Raw genomic sequence first — 18,357 nt, 5'->3', positions numbered from 1 at the left:
TAAGTAAATAAATAAAAGCAGATGTATATGAGCTGCTTCGATTACAAATATGTGGTTAGGAACAATCTAAAAAGGATTATGTTACTTCAGCAAATACCAAAAATATGATTTGAAGATTGTGCGTTTTTAATTTAGCTGAAATGATTACTGAGCTGAATGAAATGCTAAATAAATGCCAGCAAAAACAGCTGATGACTGACAGTGGAAAACTATCAAAATCCAGAGAAGCAAATGGATGGGAAACGAAACGAATATCCACTTGCTCAAGTCAAGAGAGAAAAATATTTATACGCATTATAGGTCTCTGGTGCACGGCCGAATCTACAATGTAATGCTGCATAAACAGTTTAATGAAATCTGCCTGTTCTCTTGTTACGTCATGCTACTACTTCTCCACTACCAGCTTTTTAAAATAAATATCCCACACCCCATCCCACACACCTTACCTGAATAACAAAGTCCCTCCCTCTAAAGTCTGCAATAGTCCTGGGCAGCCTTGTTCTGCCCCAAACAAAACGCAGGAAGAGAGATCGCTCTGTATTGGAGAAGGATTCCATCACTTCCCAGAACCACTGTATCAAGGAAGCAGTTGGCTCAATGCCTTTGTAAGTCGCTACGGATTTCAGAAGGTGAAGTGGAATATCTGGGCTTCCACATACCTGAAAAATAAAATATAGTGATAGGCTACAAAAGTCTGATCAAATCAATTACAGGCGATTTGTTCCCCCGTTCCTTTAAAATATTTAATCAGCTTTTACACTGACAAAATGAGCATTCAAATATTTGAAGTGCTGTGCACAGTCTCCTATTACGATACTACTAAATATACATCTTCCCACCGGGGGACAATAATGAACCTTCTTTCATATTCCTGAATCACATAAAGAATTAAACATTTTACTTGGGACGAATATTTCCAATTCACCTCCTAGGTGCCTGTTTTGTAGGGTTTTTTGGCTTTGTCTGTTTGTTTCTTCCAGAAATAATTCATTACATCACTGCTCAGCTATATAAAAATAACCTTATTAACACCAAGAGGGCAATTAAACATTTTCTAGTCTTTCCTTGGACAAAATGTTTGCAATCACTGGGCGAGCATTGTAAATAGTATTTGATGTGGGTTTTGGATTATAAGACATAAGTGAGAATCTCACTCCAAGTTAGTCTGACAGAGTAGCAAAACAGAAATTGATACCATAGTTTCCAGTTCATATCCCGTAAATAGCGAAAGTAGAGGAACTGGAACAACACGGGCCATCCCCTCACGAACTGCTGCAACTTGTTCGTCAAATTCATGAAGTCTGCAGAGACAAATTTTCAGAGTTTCTATGAATGCCATTTCTAGCAATTATATTTCTAGCAATTACTGTAATACCAAGGAAACTTTAACCATTCTCCTCAAGTCTCCAGCTACATGCCAAGGAACATTAATAAACATTTATCACACAAGATACTTGACTTATACCAGTTTCTACACCAATTCATATTGCACAGCAAGCTCAGTATTGGAGAGATACCTCCCAATGTTTAGGATATTTTATCTCCAGCATTATTCATGTGCTGTGCCTGGCAAGAACAAACCAATATCCCATTTGGAAACAACATGCTCTTGGGAAAAGAATGGCTGTGCTTTGAAACTCTGCCCTCAAACATTCCCAACACTAGACAGACATTACAGTAAAAGAAAAATGGGTCTGAACTAAACCATGATGTCTGAGGACAGGAGTTGTTGTATTTCAAGATAGACACAGATAAGTCCAACGCTCTGCTGCTTCTGCTGCCACCCATGATTTGTGTTTTGCTTTTTTTTTTTTCCCCTGTCAAATAATTTCTGAGATGTTTTACAGAGCTCTCCAGAGCAGAGATTCACATCATTGACAAGTCCTGTCCTCAGGTTTATCATCACCAAAACAAACAAAGATGTCAGGACAAACATGGTCTTATGCATCCACTTTCTCACATGGATTCTATTCAGGTGCTAGTTTTTCTCTCAAGGTCTTCATATGATTAAAAAACTTGATACTTAATCTAAACATTTAAATGTTTCTGCCATAGGACTCTTAACTGTAAAATGCTTTAGAATTGCTCATGTCCTTTGAGGATAGCAGAATTGGCAAAAGAACAAAACCATTTCTTCAAAGGAATATAACATTTTTTGTAGACATATCGTTTATCCATTCCAAATGAAATTCCTCTCTGCTGTCAAAAATAGGTTTAAGCATTGGTTCATAACCATTTATACAAAAAAAAACCAAACACAAAAAAACAAACAAAACACCAAGACTATAATTTAAGTAGTTGTTGGCAGTATAACTACAAACTAATAAGCAAGTATATAGTGATGATACAGTCTTGCTCAAGCACTCTTGATAAAACAGTTAACTATGGCGGAGAGAATAAAACAACTATGAATGAGTTTCTCGTCCAAATTATCTAAGTGTCCATAGTTCAATAGGCACCAGGCCCAGTGCTCCGCATAACAAGATGCCTGCGGTTGCTTCTTAGATGTACTCGTCTAGATTAGCTATCTAGGTACTTAAGCAACCAAAGGCCTGCCTTCTCAAATACTGAACAATTATTTCCCACTGATTTCAGTGCAATGTTCCGCTTTTGGCACCTGAGGGTGAATTTACTTGTCCGCACATATGTGTCAGACTTACTGTATGCTGTCCAGGGAATGAACATTTTACTTTATGTATTCCAACTTAGATAAGGATATAATAAGAATTCACCTGGGACTGTTCTTGACTACAACTGATGGTATGAAAAACTGTGGGAGCAGTAGTACTAAATCCAAGCCCTGTTCACAAAGAACTTAATGATCAAGCCTACTACTTTATCGCATAGGAAGAACTAGATGGATGGAGCATTTCTCCACCTGTAAAACTGGCTGCCAAAACTGCTCTGTCAGGACAGCTATTAAAATCTAGAGCCATACCTGCTAGTTAATTTTGTTTCCTAAAAATTAAGTTCAATCTTTTCTCCTTGGAGAGATTAAAAGAAATCAGAAAATCAAGACTGTAATTACATGAAAATATTAAAATACTTGTACATAAGAGGTTAAAGTAGTATATTGTTTAAAAGCTTTTATACATTTTTTAAAAGAAAATGCTTATTCATGTCAATAATTTGAATGACTTGTTCAACAAACCTGTAGTTTATTGCCAGCCTCACATACTCAGCTCTATTATCCAGTGTAATATGGGTATACTTGGAACTCAACTGAATATCTTGACCACTTGCATTAGGCACAGTGAATGGGAGGCTCATAGCTTCAAACTCTTCTGAAGTAGCTTCATTGTCTCGAATGTACATAAGCCCAGGAATAAAATCTTTATCAACCTTTTGGAAGTAACAAGCCCAAGTTAAAGTCAGTTTATTAGCACTATACAACAGCATCTCTTGCATACCAAAATGCATCATATGTCATCTACCAAAAGCATTGTCAAATGTCTGACCATTAACCTCTCTAACTGAATTTCAAAGCCATAAAATGCCTTAGTATTTTACACAAAATTTCATTATGCTGGGATGTGGGAGGGTGCATGTGTTCTAGATCTCAATCCTTTTGGGGAGCATTTGCCAAGAAACTGTATTATGTAAGAAAATGGATTTAAAGCTTAAAAACATAATCACGTCTGCGAAGTCCAATGCTGGTTTTGGTACAAAAGGATTCCCCTTACTGACAAGCTTTTACAGTAAGTACATTTCTACGTGACAGTATTTGGGAAGGAACTCTTCTTTGTAACAAAGACTTAACTCTTACTCCACATTTACTGAGCTCAGTAAACAGAAATTGAAAGTTTGTGATGTTCAGTATGTGGGCATAAACTATTCTCAGTTGTAGTTTGAACTAATTTTCTTTTACTTCAAAACAGTGTAGGCGTGTGCACCCAATCAGTTACTGCATCTTGGCACAACAGACAGTAACAGCTACAGAAAGGTCTACTGGAAAGTAGGAGTTCGACCACAAACATTTGTCTAGTCAAACCCATGAGAAGATTTGAGAATGCTCTAGAATTCAAATAGCGTATTTAACTACTTTTGAACGACTTGTAAATTTACAGTTTTAACAGTGAGGACAGGTCATCCTTACATACTGGCTCAAAATGTAAAAGGCCAGTCAAAATACAAATATATAGAAACCAGGAAAGCCAACCACTGGAGAAAAATTTATGCTACAGTCTGCTTGTCTTCTGTAAGTTATATCCTACTCAGAAACTTCATACTTACCTCGCTGAGATCAGCAATTGTTAGGTTCATTCCTGCAAGCTGTTTCCACACTGGCTCAGCCAGGTTGAGGCTCAGAGGGCTGCCAGTCCGGATAGCAATGCCCAAAAGTACACCTGTAAGTTTAAACATAGTATTTTTCAATTTTTTTTTGTTAGATTCCCAGTATTCTGACCATGTAATTCAAACAGAATGTCACAATGTTGCTACGAAATTACCAAGAAAACGAAACATGTTCATATGCAAGAGGGACTTGGCAGCAGGATTTAATAGGAAACAATCTCTGTTTGCTCCAGATTCATCTCTTCCATTTGGTGTCACAATTAACAGAGGGGTTAGCCCATTCTGAAGCTCCTCGCACATTTCTGCTATGGATTCACTATAACCTCCACCGCAATCATCCACAGATTCACCTTGGAGAAGAAAAAAGGCTCAAAATTAAACGTTCTTTTAAAAATAAATGAAGTATTGAAATAAACTGTATTTCCTTCCACAGGGGTGATAGCTAAAAGCTACACTGTCATATCTGTTCATACGAAAACCCTTTATGTTTCGCTTTATATTTGGATATTTCCAGTTCATTGTAAATCATACTATTTAGAAGATTATACAATATATCACAGTGTCAAAAATAGTATTTTGCCAGAGCATAACTAACATTTTTGTGTTATACACTAATCAAAATAAAATAAAATAGAGGTAGAAAAAGAAAGTCAAAGTAACACAATTCCAAAGAACATTTTAAAGTAGATATATTTTATATATCTTACATACAGTAGATAGAATGGCTCTTCAATCTAAAATATTTTTCATCAAAAAGCTCAAAGTGATATTTGAATTGTAAAAACAACCCTACCAGTAAAACCAGCCAGCCAGGATTATTTACCAATTCAGACAGTTGAAAAACAGGTTTAGGTTTTGCAGAACGTTTGTTGTAAGCAGGGGTTGCCCCCAGAATTTGAGGACAATTACAGACACATTTCCACTAATATTGAGGGTTTTTATAAAATAATTTTAAAAGGCTTTTTTGCTTCCTAACATTTTAAGCACCTTCCTCTGCCTACACACATACATTGTTTTCCTATCTCCCTTCCTTCCTTCAGGTCCTCCAAAGAAGTAAATCTGAAGAAAACTGTAAAGTTAAGTTCAAAACAGGTGTGGGGGGTGGAGAATCCTTACCAACAAACTTGACTTTCCAAACACGATGAGGAAGCAGAAGGCTATCAGGGCTAAAGGAACTCATTTTAGCACACATCTGTCCAAACACTGACTTTGTACCATCAGGCCCAGCCAGTCCTCCTTTACTCCTAGAACGTTTTACCTATTGAGTAAGCACGTTATAAAAAGTCACTGTAAGAACATATTTCAGCAGGCATCGCTGTGCAGATCAGACCGTAAGATTAGTGTTTCTAAAATACTAATGTGTTCAGTGAAACATTTGCAGAGGTTCACAGTGTATCTTGTACATATGTGACATATACAGAGGAAGAAGCAAATTTCAAATTACAGCACTACAGTATTTTTCAGTACCATCTAATATCCATACCTAGATACAGACATCACAGACTCCTATTACATATCCCGATCCTCTCCAGGAGGATGAAAGTACTTAAAATATCAGGCTATTAGGAGCCCAGAACTATTTCAGAATCACATGATGGTTGAGGTCAGAAGGGACCTCTGGAGATCATCTGGTCCAACTCCCCTGATCAAGCAGGGCCACCTAGAGACAGTTGCCCAGGACCATGTCCGAATGGCTTTTAAATATCTCCAAGGATAGAGACTCCACAACCTCTCTAGGCAGCCTGTGCCAGTGCTTGGTCACCCTCACAGTGAAGAAGTGTTTCCTGACGGTCAGAGGGAACCTCCTGTGTTTCAGTTTGTGCCCATTGCCTCTGGTCCTACCACTGGGCACCACTGAAAAGAGCCTGGCTCCATCTTCTTTGTACCCTCCCTTCAGGTATGCAAAAATATACATTAATGATATGCCCCCTGAGCTTTCTCTTCTCAAGTCTAAGCAGTCCCAGCTCTCTCAGCCTTTCCTCCAGTCCCTTAATCATCTTCGTGGCCCTCTGTTGGACTCCCTCCAGTATGTCCATGTCTCTTTTGTACTGGGGAACCCAGAACTGGACCCAGCACTCCAGGTGTGGCCTCACCAGTGCTGAGTAGAGAGGAAGGATCACCTCCCTCGACCTGCTGGCAACACTCCTCCTAATGCAGCCCAGGACACCCATTAACCTTCTTTGTGGCGAGGGCACATTGCTGGCTCATGTTCAACTCGGTGCCTACCAGGACCCCCAGGTTCTTTTCTGCAAAGCTGTTTTTTCCAGCTGGGTTACCCCCAGCATACATTGGTGCCTGGGGTTGTTCCTCCCCAGGTGCAGGACCTCACACTTCTCCTTGTTGAACTTCATGAGGTTCCTGTCAGCCCATTTCTCCAGCCTGTCAAGGTCCCTCTGGATGGCAGCACGACCCTCTGGCATATTATCCACTCCTCCCAGTTTTGTATCATCAGCAAACTTGCCAAGGGTACACTCTGCCCCATCATCTAGATAATTAATGAAGATGTTGACCAGGACTGGACCCAGTATTGGCCCCTGGGGTACACCGCTAGTTACTGGCCTCCAACTAGACTTCATGCTACTGATCACCACCCTGTTGACCCGGCCGTTCAGCCAGATTTCAACCCGCCTCACTGCCTGCTCATCCAGCCCATACTTTGTCAGCTTGTTTCTGACATAAAAATAGGACATACCTAAACACTAAGGAGAAAGAGTTACTGGTTCCAGGATAGGCTGCACTGCAACAGGTCCTATCTCTGTGACATAGCTGTTTAACTGTCAGTGATTACTACAATTATCACCATTTATAAGCACTGCAAATTCCAGCGCCTCTGTAACAGAAGAAATTTTTCAACTAATGCTTGGATTGGCACAAACATGAAAAACAGTATCTGGTTATCTAGATGCTTCCACTACATGTCTTGAACTGACCTGACAATGCTGAATGATTGTTCTAGGTAATTTCTATGACCTGACATAGTTATAACTACTTGAGACAATCTTAGTTCAAACACAGCTGACCACAATGATGATGATGATTTTTTTTTTAATTGAACTAAAAACTTGGAGGCTGATTAGGCCTTAGTAATTGTACTGTTAGAGCTGGAAACATGCAAAAACAATAGGTGTGTTCATTGCAGTTAGACAGAATGATTCTTACCAGTTAACAACCCTGTGGGCTTTCTTCCCTAGATAAGGAATTTTACGTTCCCCCAACCACCAATACCTTACTTATTTTTAATTTCAGACAGTTCATTGTTCATCTGTCTCTACTCAGCATTATATCTGTTCGTCTTTAAAGGAAAATGGAAAGACAGAGAGGTATCAATGATAAAATTTGTTGATAAAGTTTTCTTCCCCTATTTCTGAAGAAGCAGCCAACGCCTTGGTAAATTCAGTTTTTCTGGATTGCAATCCACTTAGTTAATGCATCCTATCTCTACTCATACATTTCATTGTCAAATATGGGTAAGTTTTTCATACATAAGACAGATCAGAGGCTGTGTTGTTGGCCAGAAAACTGCATACATGTTTTTCTTACATTCATTAATGATAGTATTTAAATATGCATCTATGATACTTACTAGGAGCCTCTAAAAATGAGTAAGCACTACCAAAATACATATGTATATACACACACAGAGCAATGTGTTTCTTGGGTACCTACAGAAAAAGCATATTTTAAGATTTGATGAAGATCCGTAAGAAATGGAATGCAAGGAAAATCCGACGTATTTTGCTGCAAGAGATGCACACAAAGTGGCTAAGAATACAAAAAGCATTTCACCAGTATAGAGAGGAAAGAAATGGAAAGTAAACAGAAGGCTGGAGAAACTCAAAATATTTTTTTTCCCCTTGGTGGTCTGAAATTTATATTCTCAACCTGCCCTGACTGCAAAGAGACTCCTACAGTGTACATAGCTCACCAGTATCTGTGAGATTGTTCATTCAGAAATAACCTAGACTCATCCCACTAATCTGTATTTGGTCCCACTCCAAGCTACAGCACATTTCAAAATCCAGTTGTTCTGATGCAGCATACTTCTGATGCTTTGGATAAACATCCACCAGATTTCTTTCAGGTTTTATTGAAAGGCTGACACACTCAAGTCCTCCTCATGTGGAAGATGTTCTGTATCAACACAAGCTGGGTTTAATTCAATGGATTTCTAAGACATTTGGATGCCCAGGAAATTTTAAGTTGAGAAATCACTGAGTCCTCTCTTAAAAAGAGGGAAGTATGAGTAGAAGGTCTATGAAAGCAGTAGTTAATTCACTGTTTTTTCAAACCTCAGACCTAAAATACAAATTAATCAAGTGACAATAAAAAGGCAAGCAATCCTGCCTGAACTGAATAGGATGGCATGCACATTTGGTATTGTACATCTAGTTTAGTATTTATTCACTAGCAACACAGAACTTTCATTTAATCTGATCATTTAGATGCAGGAATGGTTACAATTTGACTTTTAACAAAGTAATGCAAGAACACCATGAAGGATTATTGGCATTTCTGCCAGCACCTTAATATACTGCCTGCTGACAAAGACAGATGCCCATATTAAAATTTATTAGGTTATTAGCAAAGAGTAAATACACTTCACTGAAAAACGGCAAAAATTCATACAAATATGTTTAGGCAACAATCCATCACAAGCAGTTTAGCTTTTTATTGTAGAGGTCTGGAGCACAGCATCTTGCTCATGTTTCCAAATCATCCCCTTTAGAGACGTAAGTATCCTGTGAAATCTATTTTACTGAATAGGCTGAATAGGGTCAGATATAGCCCTCACTGAATACATGCCTTATTAAACCCAGATTATGCAGTATCTCAAGTTTTTAAAATACAGTTCCAGCCTTCTTGCTGATGAGGTAACTTTTTAGCATAAAACAAGTTAATATGTTTATTAGAGCCCAAGAAGGATTTTCATAAAACAGTCTGCCATCAGAAGGTATCAGCTTGTGGAAAACCAACTTTTCTTGGACCAGAGAGAAATGCAGCAGCTCAAAAGCAGCATACAGTGAAGTGTGGAAGAATCAGGTTCGAGAACTTGCCTCAGTGAATAATCACTTATTGTGAACAGAACCACCACAACGAAGGGGGAGAGGCACTCAAGTCAATCTGTAATCTGGTTAAAGCATTTTGAAGTGAAGAAAACCAAAATTTCAGTTCTTCCTCTGAATCTGAAGAACAAAATTTTGTATTTGTCTCAAGCAGCCTGAGAGTACCCACTGAAACACTGGTCATCCTGTGGGACTCTCTCCAGCCCACCAGAACTTGGGAGAAATGTAGTACATAAAGCCATGAACTCAGAGACTAATAAAAAAGTTCACAAAAAGATGACAGCTTATTAGTTGAAATCAGCTAAGAAAGAGAAATATGTACTCTTAACATAGAAGACAGATCTATGAAGGAAAAACACAATTCAAGGATATGTCATGAAATCAATCTCCAGAAGAGGCAGAGAAGTATCAGTGTGATAATTACAAAAGCACAGACAGTTTCACCTGTACCTTGAGATTTCCATTATCTATGCTCAAACAGAAATGCTACAGAAAAAATACCGTATAAAAAGATGAGGAGTAGAGAAAGATTATTCTACACAAGCAGACAAAAAAAGCTTAGCCTGATCAGTGTAGGAAAATGAAGGCTGTCATGAAATGAGTGTTCTTTAAAAGCACATTTGATACGGGAGAAGACAATAACCAGGAAGGAGGAACGTTATTTAAACTGAAGTATAACACTCACAAAAGAACAAATAATTCATTCATTGATATGCTATGCCTACTTTAAGATCAGATCATTTTTAAGCATCATGCTAGTGAGATTTCTGTAACCCACATTTAATAAGGAGCCCTAGTGAAGAGGAAGAAACTATTCTTAAAGTAGGATTTCATATATCCGTAAGTGTGACGTTCCTCCCGTGACAGTAGAGAACATTGAACCAGGAGATCTTTTGCAATGTTACATTCCCGAAAGTAGACATTCTCCTTAATAACTGAAATTTGTTTCCCTTTTAAAAGGAGGAAATGCCTTTCAACTGGTGTGATAATCTCTTTCATCTAAAGGCAAGATATGATTTAACAGCATTATAAATGTGTCTGCCTATAGGTCATAACACACTGTCCATTTGACACCACATGAGCTACACCGGTACTTAAATACTAGGTAAATCTGATCTGCTAGTAAGAGGATCAGTAAGTAAACTTGAGCACTGGAGCCCTGTCTAGACATGTAACTGTTGGTTCTCTTCCTGGCTCAGTCTTCAACTACTTCTATTACGTCTTTCCAGAACAAGGCCCAGGTGCTGTTTTGGAACATTTCACTTAACGACCATTCCCAAAAAGTAATATGGATAAAACTGCGTCGAGTTTGGTTTCTTCTGCCCTGCGCAGTCCTCCAGCAGTGTCCCTAATTATCTCTGTGCATTCAAGCTTGCCCTCATGCTTGTCCTGGTTTCGGCAGGGGTAGAGTTAATTTCCTTCCTAGTAGCTGGTACAGTGCTGTGTTTTGGATTTAGGATGGGAACAAAATTGATAAGGCACCGATGTTTTAGTTGTTGGTGATCAAGCCCTGCTTTCCTGGAGATGGCTGAACACCTGCCTGCCCATGGGAAGTAGTGAATGAATTCCTTGTTTTGCTTTGCTTGCGTGCGCGGCTTTTGCTTTACCTATTAAACTGTCTTTATCTCAACCCACGAGTTTTCTCACTTTTACCCTTCCAATTCTCTCCCCCATCCCACTGCGGGGGGAGTGAGCGAGCGGCTGCGTGGTGCTCAGTTGCCAACTGAGGTTAAACCATGACAATGCTATACCTTAAAGCATAAAACATCTACCCTCAATTTTATGCTATAGAAATACCAGGCTGGCACTTGGGTGAGTTGCAGTACAGCCATCACATTGTATTTCACACACCTTGAGCAAGAAAACTACATAAAACTACTGTGTCCTACTATCACAAGGCTCCCAACAGAAAAGATCCAGGGCCAAGCAGTATGTAAGATGAATGTGATCTACTCTAAAGGAATCTGGTCCATGTAAAACTTGACCGCAGGACAAGGGAGTAGTGTTTGTCTTGCTTTCATGCTGCAAGTTAGACAGCTGTTATGTCCAGTTCTGGTACTTCCAAAGAAACCACTGAACAACAAGGCAAGCTGAGGAAGTATTTTAAAAAACAAGTCAGTATCTGGAAAACAACTTTAAATTAAAACCTCATCTGTTTATTTTATACAAAGGAAGACGATGAAGTGAATTGACTGCACCATATAATATATAAAGTGTAAGAAGAGTCTTCTGAAAGCAAAGGGATCTTAAAGCCTAGCTGCAATTGAACTCACAACTGCAAGTAAGATGAAAATTCTTAACATTGACAATTAGCTGTTTGAGACTATGTAAAGCAGCTTTGAATTTTCAATTAAATATTATAAAGGATCAAAGAGTAAGAATCCACATTTTCATTCTCTGCAAAAGCTAACTCAAGAAATTGTGACCTGTACTTGGTACTGTATAATCAGGCCAGATTATGAACATGGTCTTTTTTAGCCTTCACTTCGCTAAATTTAGGACAGACTTGTATTACAGCAGTATTTCATTTCCCCCAGAAGCTATGAAGAAGGGAAGCCCTGCAGCAACCACCTCTTTTCTAGAGTTCAAGACAGATTCAAGCAACAAACTGGAATACAAGAGAAAGCCTATCTTAATAAACTCAACACTAGAAGGAGAACACTAGGAAATGAGCCCAAAACCTACTCACTAGTTTCCTGCTTAAAGTTAAATACTTGCACTGCTTTACTGGACTTTCTGAATTCTCACACACACACAAAAAGTAACTAGAAAAATCACTGGCACTCTCTTCAGCTTCAACTTCCCAAACAATAAACTAAACCAACACATTTTAATCACATAACATTACCACAAGAAATTTTAAGTGCCCATAGAAAATGGCAAAGAAACAGGGTCCAGCCACAACAGGATGTACTTCTGTTCACTAAGAGAAGACTAATTAGTCAAAATTTTCACAATTTCTCCATTCTAACCTTACAAAGAGTAGGTTTTCTTACTTTTTACAATATACTGGAAAGAAATGCATGAGGACTCTGTAAGACCAGGCTTCAGTCCATTTAAACAAAAACAATGTTTTACTATTCTATGTTACAGAAATATCTATGAAAAAAAGACATATCTGGCCTAAGGCACAACATTACATTTTCTAACGTCAATGATAAGGAAAAAAGCCCTTTTGTATTAAAGAGTTCTGCAATCAATATGACCACATGTGATGACCAGCAAAGGACAAGAGTTTATCAGCCTGATTTTTAATTATATCATCAAGGGTTGGGTTTTTTTCCTTGCCTTTTTTTTCCCTCATGTTCTCTGTTATGAAAGCAACAGCTGAATAATTCATCTGACCATTTGGAAAGGTAAGAAAGGCATCAGAATCACTACTCTCTTAAATTATCTAATGTAGTGAGTTTTGAAAAATCCGTCCTTTGTCAACCAGGACATAGTTTGCTCCTTAGAGTCTAAATCATTTACCTAGTATTTCGACAAGTGTCCCCCTCTCCCCAAACAACTACAGTGCAGATGAAAACATATTGAAAAGAAAATGAGCAGCCCTTGCTGCATTCACTTCTTCATTGTTTGATTCTCTGATAAAAATTCAATTCTTCAGTACTCTGATACCAAACAGCTGAAACAAAGGGATGTGACAAATGTGTAACACTGTGGGCTAAACATACAGATACTAAAATCAAAGCTTCAGCTTAAGATACCTGTATTCTGTTGAGCTCTACAACCGGCCCATGCTGACGGTCTCTCACCATAGTTGCTTGCACAACTTTTCTGAAAGCTGCCTCCTAAAAAAGCAAAATAGAAAAAATTAAAATAGTGGCACAACTGCAATCAAGTAAGAAAGCTGCACATATTTCACAAATAAACACATACTTAGTTCAACTCAGGAAAAAAAAAAAAGACTCTTCAGCAGAATAGAGAAACTGATGCTGCAATACTGTCCTGAGTACACAAAAAAACACTAGAAAATGCATAACACCTCTGAGTCTTTCTTTAGAAGAAATGGAAACAAGCATCAAATACTTTTGGAATACTAAAAATAAACAAAAGCAACAGAAGATAAAGCTGTGAGATGTTAGTTAAGGATCATGTTATTTGTGCTAATACAATTCAAGTCTGTAATAGTTGGGATACTAAAAAAGTAAAGAAGAAAGTCTCTCCTGTATCACTCAAAATGATGGCTTGAAAGGTTGTAGTGCACCCAGATTCAGTTATTACTAAGCAACCAACACACCACTGAGTGCAGGTATAAATTAGTTTATACCAAAATAAAAAAAAATATATATATGGAGAATAATTAATGTCAGAGAAAAACAATCAAAAAAGCCAAAGATGAGATCATTTTGCTACAGAAGGCAATAAATAAACAACAAATAAAAATTAAAAAATGAACTTTTAATGCAAATTCAAGTATCTGAGGTTCTCTCACTAAATATTTGGATCAAATTTTATACTGTCAGTTTCAAGCAAGCTTTAAAAAGTTTTTTAAGTCTTTAGAATCTCTGAAGGTAAGCCTGACTTAAATGCCTAGATATGAATATGGCATCGCAACTTCTGGTGTCACTGTTGAATGCTTTTGACAGAAAATATGCCTGTACCACATTTTATCTTCTATCTGGAGCCTTTCTGTAACTGTTCTGCAGACTCTTAAAGTAAATTATGCTGAATGTGCCTCCTGCACACCCATTCCTATACTTAACATCATATACCTAAAGACCCCCTATTAATAGCACTAACATATCATAGAATCATTAAGGTTGGAAAAGACCCCTAAGATCATCGAGTCCAACTGTCAACCCAAACACCACCATGCCCAATAAACCATGTCCCTAAGTGCCTCATCTACACGTCCTTTAAATTCTGCCAGGGATGGCGGCTCAACCACTTCCCTGGGCAGCCTGTTCCAATGTTTAACCACTCTTTCAGTAAAGACATTTTTCTTCATGTCCAATCTAAACCTCCCCTGGCACAACTTGAGGCCATTTCCTCTCGTCCTAAGCCATTTCCTCTCGTCCTAAAAGCGTCCTATAAAAGTGTCATGAACAGAATAGCTAGGATTATCCTTTCCTTTTTTCCAATTTAGGTTTTGAGGAAAAATGTGTGGTCCTCTCTTGGTCTGTGAAGCATGTATTCTGCTGGATTGCTCTACCACACTAGAGAAAGAGACCTTGAGACAATACATCCTAAGGAGTATAGTTACAGGCCATGCGTCTTATTTAAGAACAGCACTGCAGACGGAAACTTAACTGCTTCTCTTTTCAAATGTACCTCCCAGCAGATTTTGTCTGTTTATATAAGGTTATCATTTTTTGTTAGACAACTTACTACAACAGTGAGAAAATTCAGATCCAAAACTGTTGATCATACTGAAGGTAAGTCACGTTTTTAAAGGCTTTCCATACCTGAAGTTTTTAATAGATGTTGTAACCTTGAAGCATTATAATTACCTAGATTTTCTCATGACTGACTTTACTTACAACTATAAAAATCCACTTTCTTTACTGATTTGAGATTGAACTCCTAGGTATTGTCTTCACTTTTAGCCCAGTCTAGAACAAGTTTGTACCTGCATAGAGCTTTGGATCAACTAGTATATCACCTGATCATGACAACTGAAACACAAAAAGCAGACAATGACCATTTCGTACCTATCTTACATTTTTGTCCAGGATAGCATCTAATGAATACTCTAGAAGAATTTGACTATACTACAAACTGAAGATTTACAGTGTAAAGTTATTTTCAAGATCAACACACAAAAGTACTATGATGAACAACTGAGGAAAACATAATAAAAAGAACACATTCACAAAGAAGGAAGTTTGCATAATCAGAATGCAAATATTTGATATACAACTTACAGAACAAATTGAGATACATAGTTCTATTTTCTTCAGAAACAGTTTAAACAGTAGGTTTCACTTACAGTTACAAATCCATCCCTTAAAAATATTCTGATAAATACCTTTCCCTGTGATATCAGTATTCCCCGTAATGTGTCAAACCCAACTGAGGGTCCTTGGCCAGTTTCATCAAGTCTTCCTTCAAGATCAAACATTGGAATGCAAGGACAGAAGAGTTCAGAAATGTGATGCAACAGCAGAAGCCTGTTTCTCAATGAAATGATGGGAATTTCCTAAAGGTGATTATACTCCATAGGAACCTATGATAAGGCAATGATATCCAAATGTAATTTAGAATTATTATACACTTTATTTTACTAAACAGGACAACAATTTACAAGATTTGTAGGTAAATTTGTATTAGATAGAGATTCAGATATTTGCTTATTCACACTGTCAAAAGTTAATACACCGAGTTGAGTTGTTTATAAAAGATACTAATAGTATCCATTTAAACTGAAACAAGTATTAGAAACATGACAGTTAGACTGTTCTTGCTATTCCATATTTTACAATTCTCTTTATCCATAAATAGACACATTTTACATCCTGTCATCGCTACACCCAGGCATTATAGCTGAAAGACAGAATATTCAAAAAACAATCTTCTCAATGTAAAGCAAGCAAGGAAGAACTCCCTTGGAAGGGGTAAGATTTTCATACCTGGAATACAGATCTAAAATTCCTGCCAATCTGCAAACTGAGTTACTGTTCTGCATTGGATTAACAACTGAATGAAGAGGCTTTCTCACCTCAGAAAATTGGAATCCTTCTTTGGAAATACGGAAGTAAAACAAAATATTTTGTTTTACTGGCTCAAACTTGAAGTCAAATCAAAGCGCACTGAGCTTATGCAGGGATTTAGAAAGGAAGTAAGTCTACTGAAAGATCAGCAATAAGCATACTAAGTATGTTTAAAATCTGAACACAATAAGCCAAAAATATTACCTGTGTAGGGAGCTTGCCAGCATTAGCAGGTTTACTGGTTGACCAAGCTAAAGTATGTGCTGAGCCACAGGCTACTCTGTTGATCTTTTTACCCTGAAGTGCTGCAACCAAGCGTGGTCTTTGGATGGCATTAGTTGTTCCATCTCCAAGCTGCCCTTCATCATTATCTCCCCATGTATACACTTCCCCTAAACCAATAAAAATAATTAATTGTTCTGAAGCTAAGATAGAAGCTTTTTGCCTTTTTTTTTTTAATTAGCATTTATAAATCATTTAACCGAATGAGGCTTTGGACTGTAATCAAGATTTCTAGGACTGATGGCCATCCTGAAATCCACTATCTAGTGCAGATAAATCTTGAACGACACGGTTAGGCCCATGGTCTATGTAGAGCAGCTAGTATAAGATGCATTTATTTCCTCATAGTTCATATAACTTAAAAGTTCTGTTCCAGAACAGGAGGAAATGGTGGAGCAGAAGAATAACAACAAATACACCAAAAACAGCCTGTATTTGATAGTTTCATAGCAAAAAAAGCTGATATTAAAAAAAAGAATTAGAAAAGGCTTAACATTTTGTATGAGACAAAAGAAAAGATCCTATAATAGGTTGTTATTACTAGAGAGAACATTAAAATGGATGCTTACTGTTGCAAGATAATTGGAAAATACCTGTAGAACAGCAACCTTGTTTCTGAGCATTCATTTTCTGCAGCTATATCCTATTTCACTAGCACCTATAAAACACTCGTTTATTGTGCAGGCTTGGTAATTAAATGTGAGAGTGAGTCTGCTACAAAGAATATTCAATATCTCAACCTGCTCTGTAAGAAGCAATATTGTTTGTGCAGTGCTTCATTTAGCAAGTTAAACTTGCTCAGAAGACCCTGTAAAAAAAAAAAAAAAAAGCCCAATCCATTCATTCTACTGCTTGACCAATCTGTAATTACTTTTAGGGCTCTATATTTTTCTTTGACTATCAGCATTTATGAAACTTAAACTACTTTTTATTCATTAAAAACCTTCAGTTGGTTTTATGTGATCATTTTAAAATCAATGACAAGCTTGCTGCTCAAGAAATATGCAACATCTGCAAACACGAAATATGTCCATGCACATAGAGGACCAGCAATTTTAGTAAGGACAACCTACCAACAGCTCACTAAAAAATAAAGTTTCATTTTTTTCAAATTCAGTACTGAGAACTAAGTAAATTATTTGATTTTTATACCATCTTCAGTGCAGCAAACACAGTGCAAAGACCCAGTAGCAATTGCAATGACTTTCTTTCCTTGCAGTCCCTGTACTTGTCGTGGTCTTCTAACATGGTCATCAGATCCATGGCCTAACCGATGATAATCTCCTTTGCCCCTGTACAGAGAAGGTAAAACATTTCAAAACTGTGTTTTAATTGTGGAAAAAAATGGAATGACAGCCTGTGTCTGATATTTGGCCTGTAGATGTATTCATAAACAGTCCAATATCAAAATACTCCCCAAATATTCAACATTAATCATCCCTAGCTCGTATGACATGGATGTGATTCTGCTGGTATATTAAAAATTCTTAAACCTCCAATATGCTGTTCCTACTTCTTCTGTGTAGGTCCTTATAGCACTTTTGCAGGGGGTTGTTTGGGTTTTTTTCCTCTTAAAAGGATCAAGTATTAGAAGCATTCATCTGCAAAAACAGTACGTTTACTGACCTCAGAGACTGGAACTTTGTACAGTTTAAGGATATCTCTAATGCCATGCAAATAAAGGGGCAGATGTTGGGAAGGTATTTTGTTTAGTCTTTTTAAACACTTAAGTAGTAGTTTAAACTACGAAATTTTGAATGGCCTAGGAAAAATAAAACAATGAACTAAAATAAAATTCTCAGACTACAGCCACCACAAGCTAGACACAGTTTTGGAACATATGAGAATGTTATTTATGCTATCATCTTCCACCCTGCACAACACTTCAGGCTTATACTTCTACTGACCTCCTTGGAACTTCTGCATCTTGCAGTGGTCAATGCCTGGAATGACAACTATGTGCTTAGGTCTCCAAGACAAAATACTTTGATTTTTCATTCAAATAGCACTATAAAATATTCCCCAAAGTGGTAGATTTTATTACTAATCAAGACAGAGGAACTGAA

General features: G+C 37.5%; 1 protein-coding gene across 1 annotated transcript in view; it reads right to left on the bottom strand.

Annotated features, from left to right (window-relative positions):
- Window positions 1–18,357, bottom strand: part of LOC103923044 (E3 ubiquitin-protein ligase HERC2) — a 117,075-nt gene that overhangs the window by 1,192 nt on the left and 97,526 nt on the right. Inside the window, 10 exon segments of the mRNA XM_009331291.1 lie at window positions 447–659; window positions 1,196–1,301; window positions 3,152–3,342; window positions 4,234–4,346; window positions 4,449–4,643; window positions 5,410–5,551; window positions 13,064–13,147; window positions 15,328–15,525; window positions 16,214–16,401; window positions 17,444–17,583. Of these exon segments, the coding sequence (XP_009329566.1) occupies window positions 447–659; window positions 1,196–1,301; window positions 3,152–3,342; window positions 4,234–4,346; window positions 4,449–4,643; window positions 5,410–5,551; window positions 13,064–13,147; window positions 15,328–15,525; window positions 16,214–16,401; window positions 17,444–17,583 (1,570 nt within the window).

Source organism: Pygoscelis adeliae, unplaced genomic scaffold (assembly GCF_000699105.1).
Source record: "Pygoscelis adeliae isolate BGI_AS28 unplaced genomic scaffold, ASM69910v1 Scaffold149, whole genome shotgun sequence".
NCBI classification, from domain to species: Eukaryota; Metazoa; Chordata; class Aves; order Sphenisciformes; family Spheniscidae; genus Pygoscelis; species Pygoscelis adeliae.
Note: the sequence above shows the minus strand (reverse complement) of the source record. Positions and strands in the feature narration are given on the sequence as shown.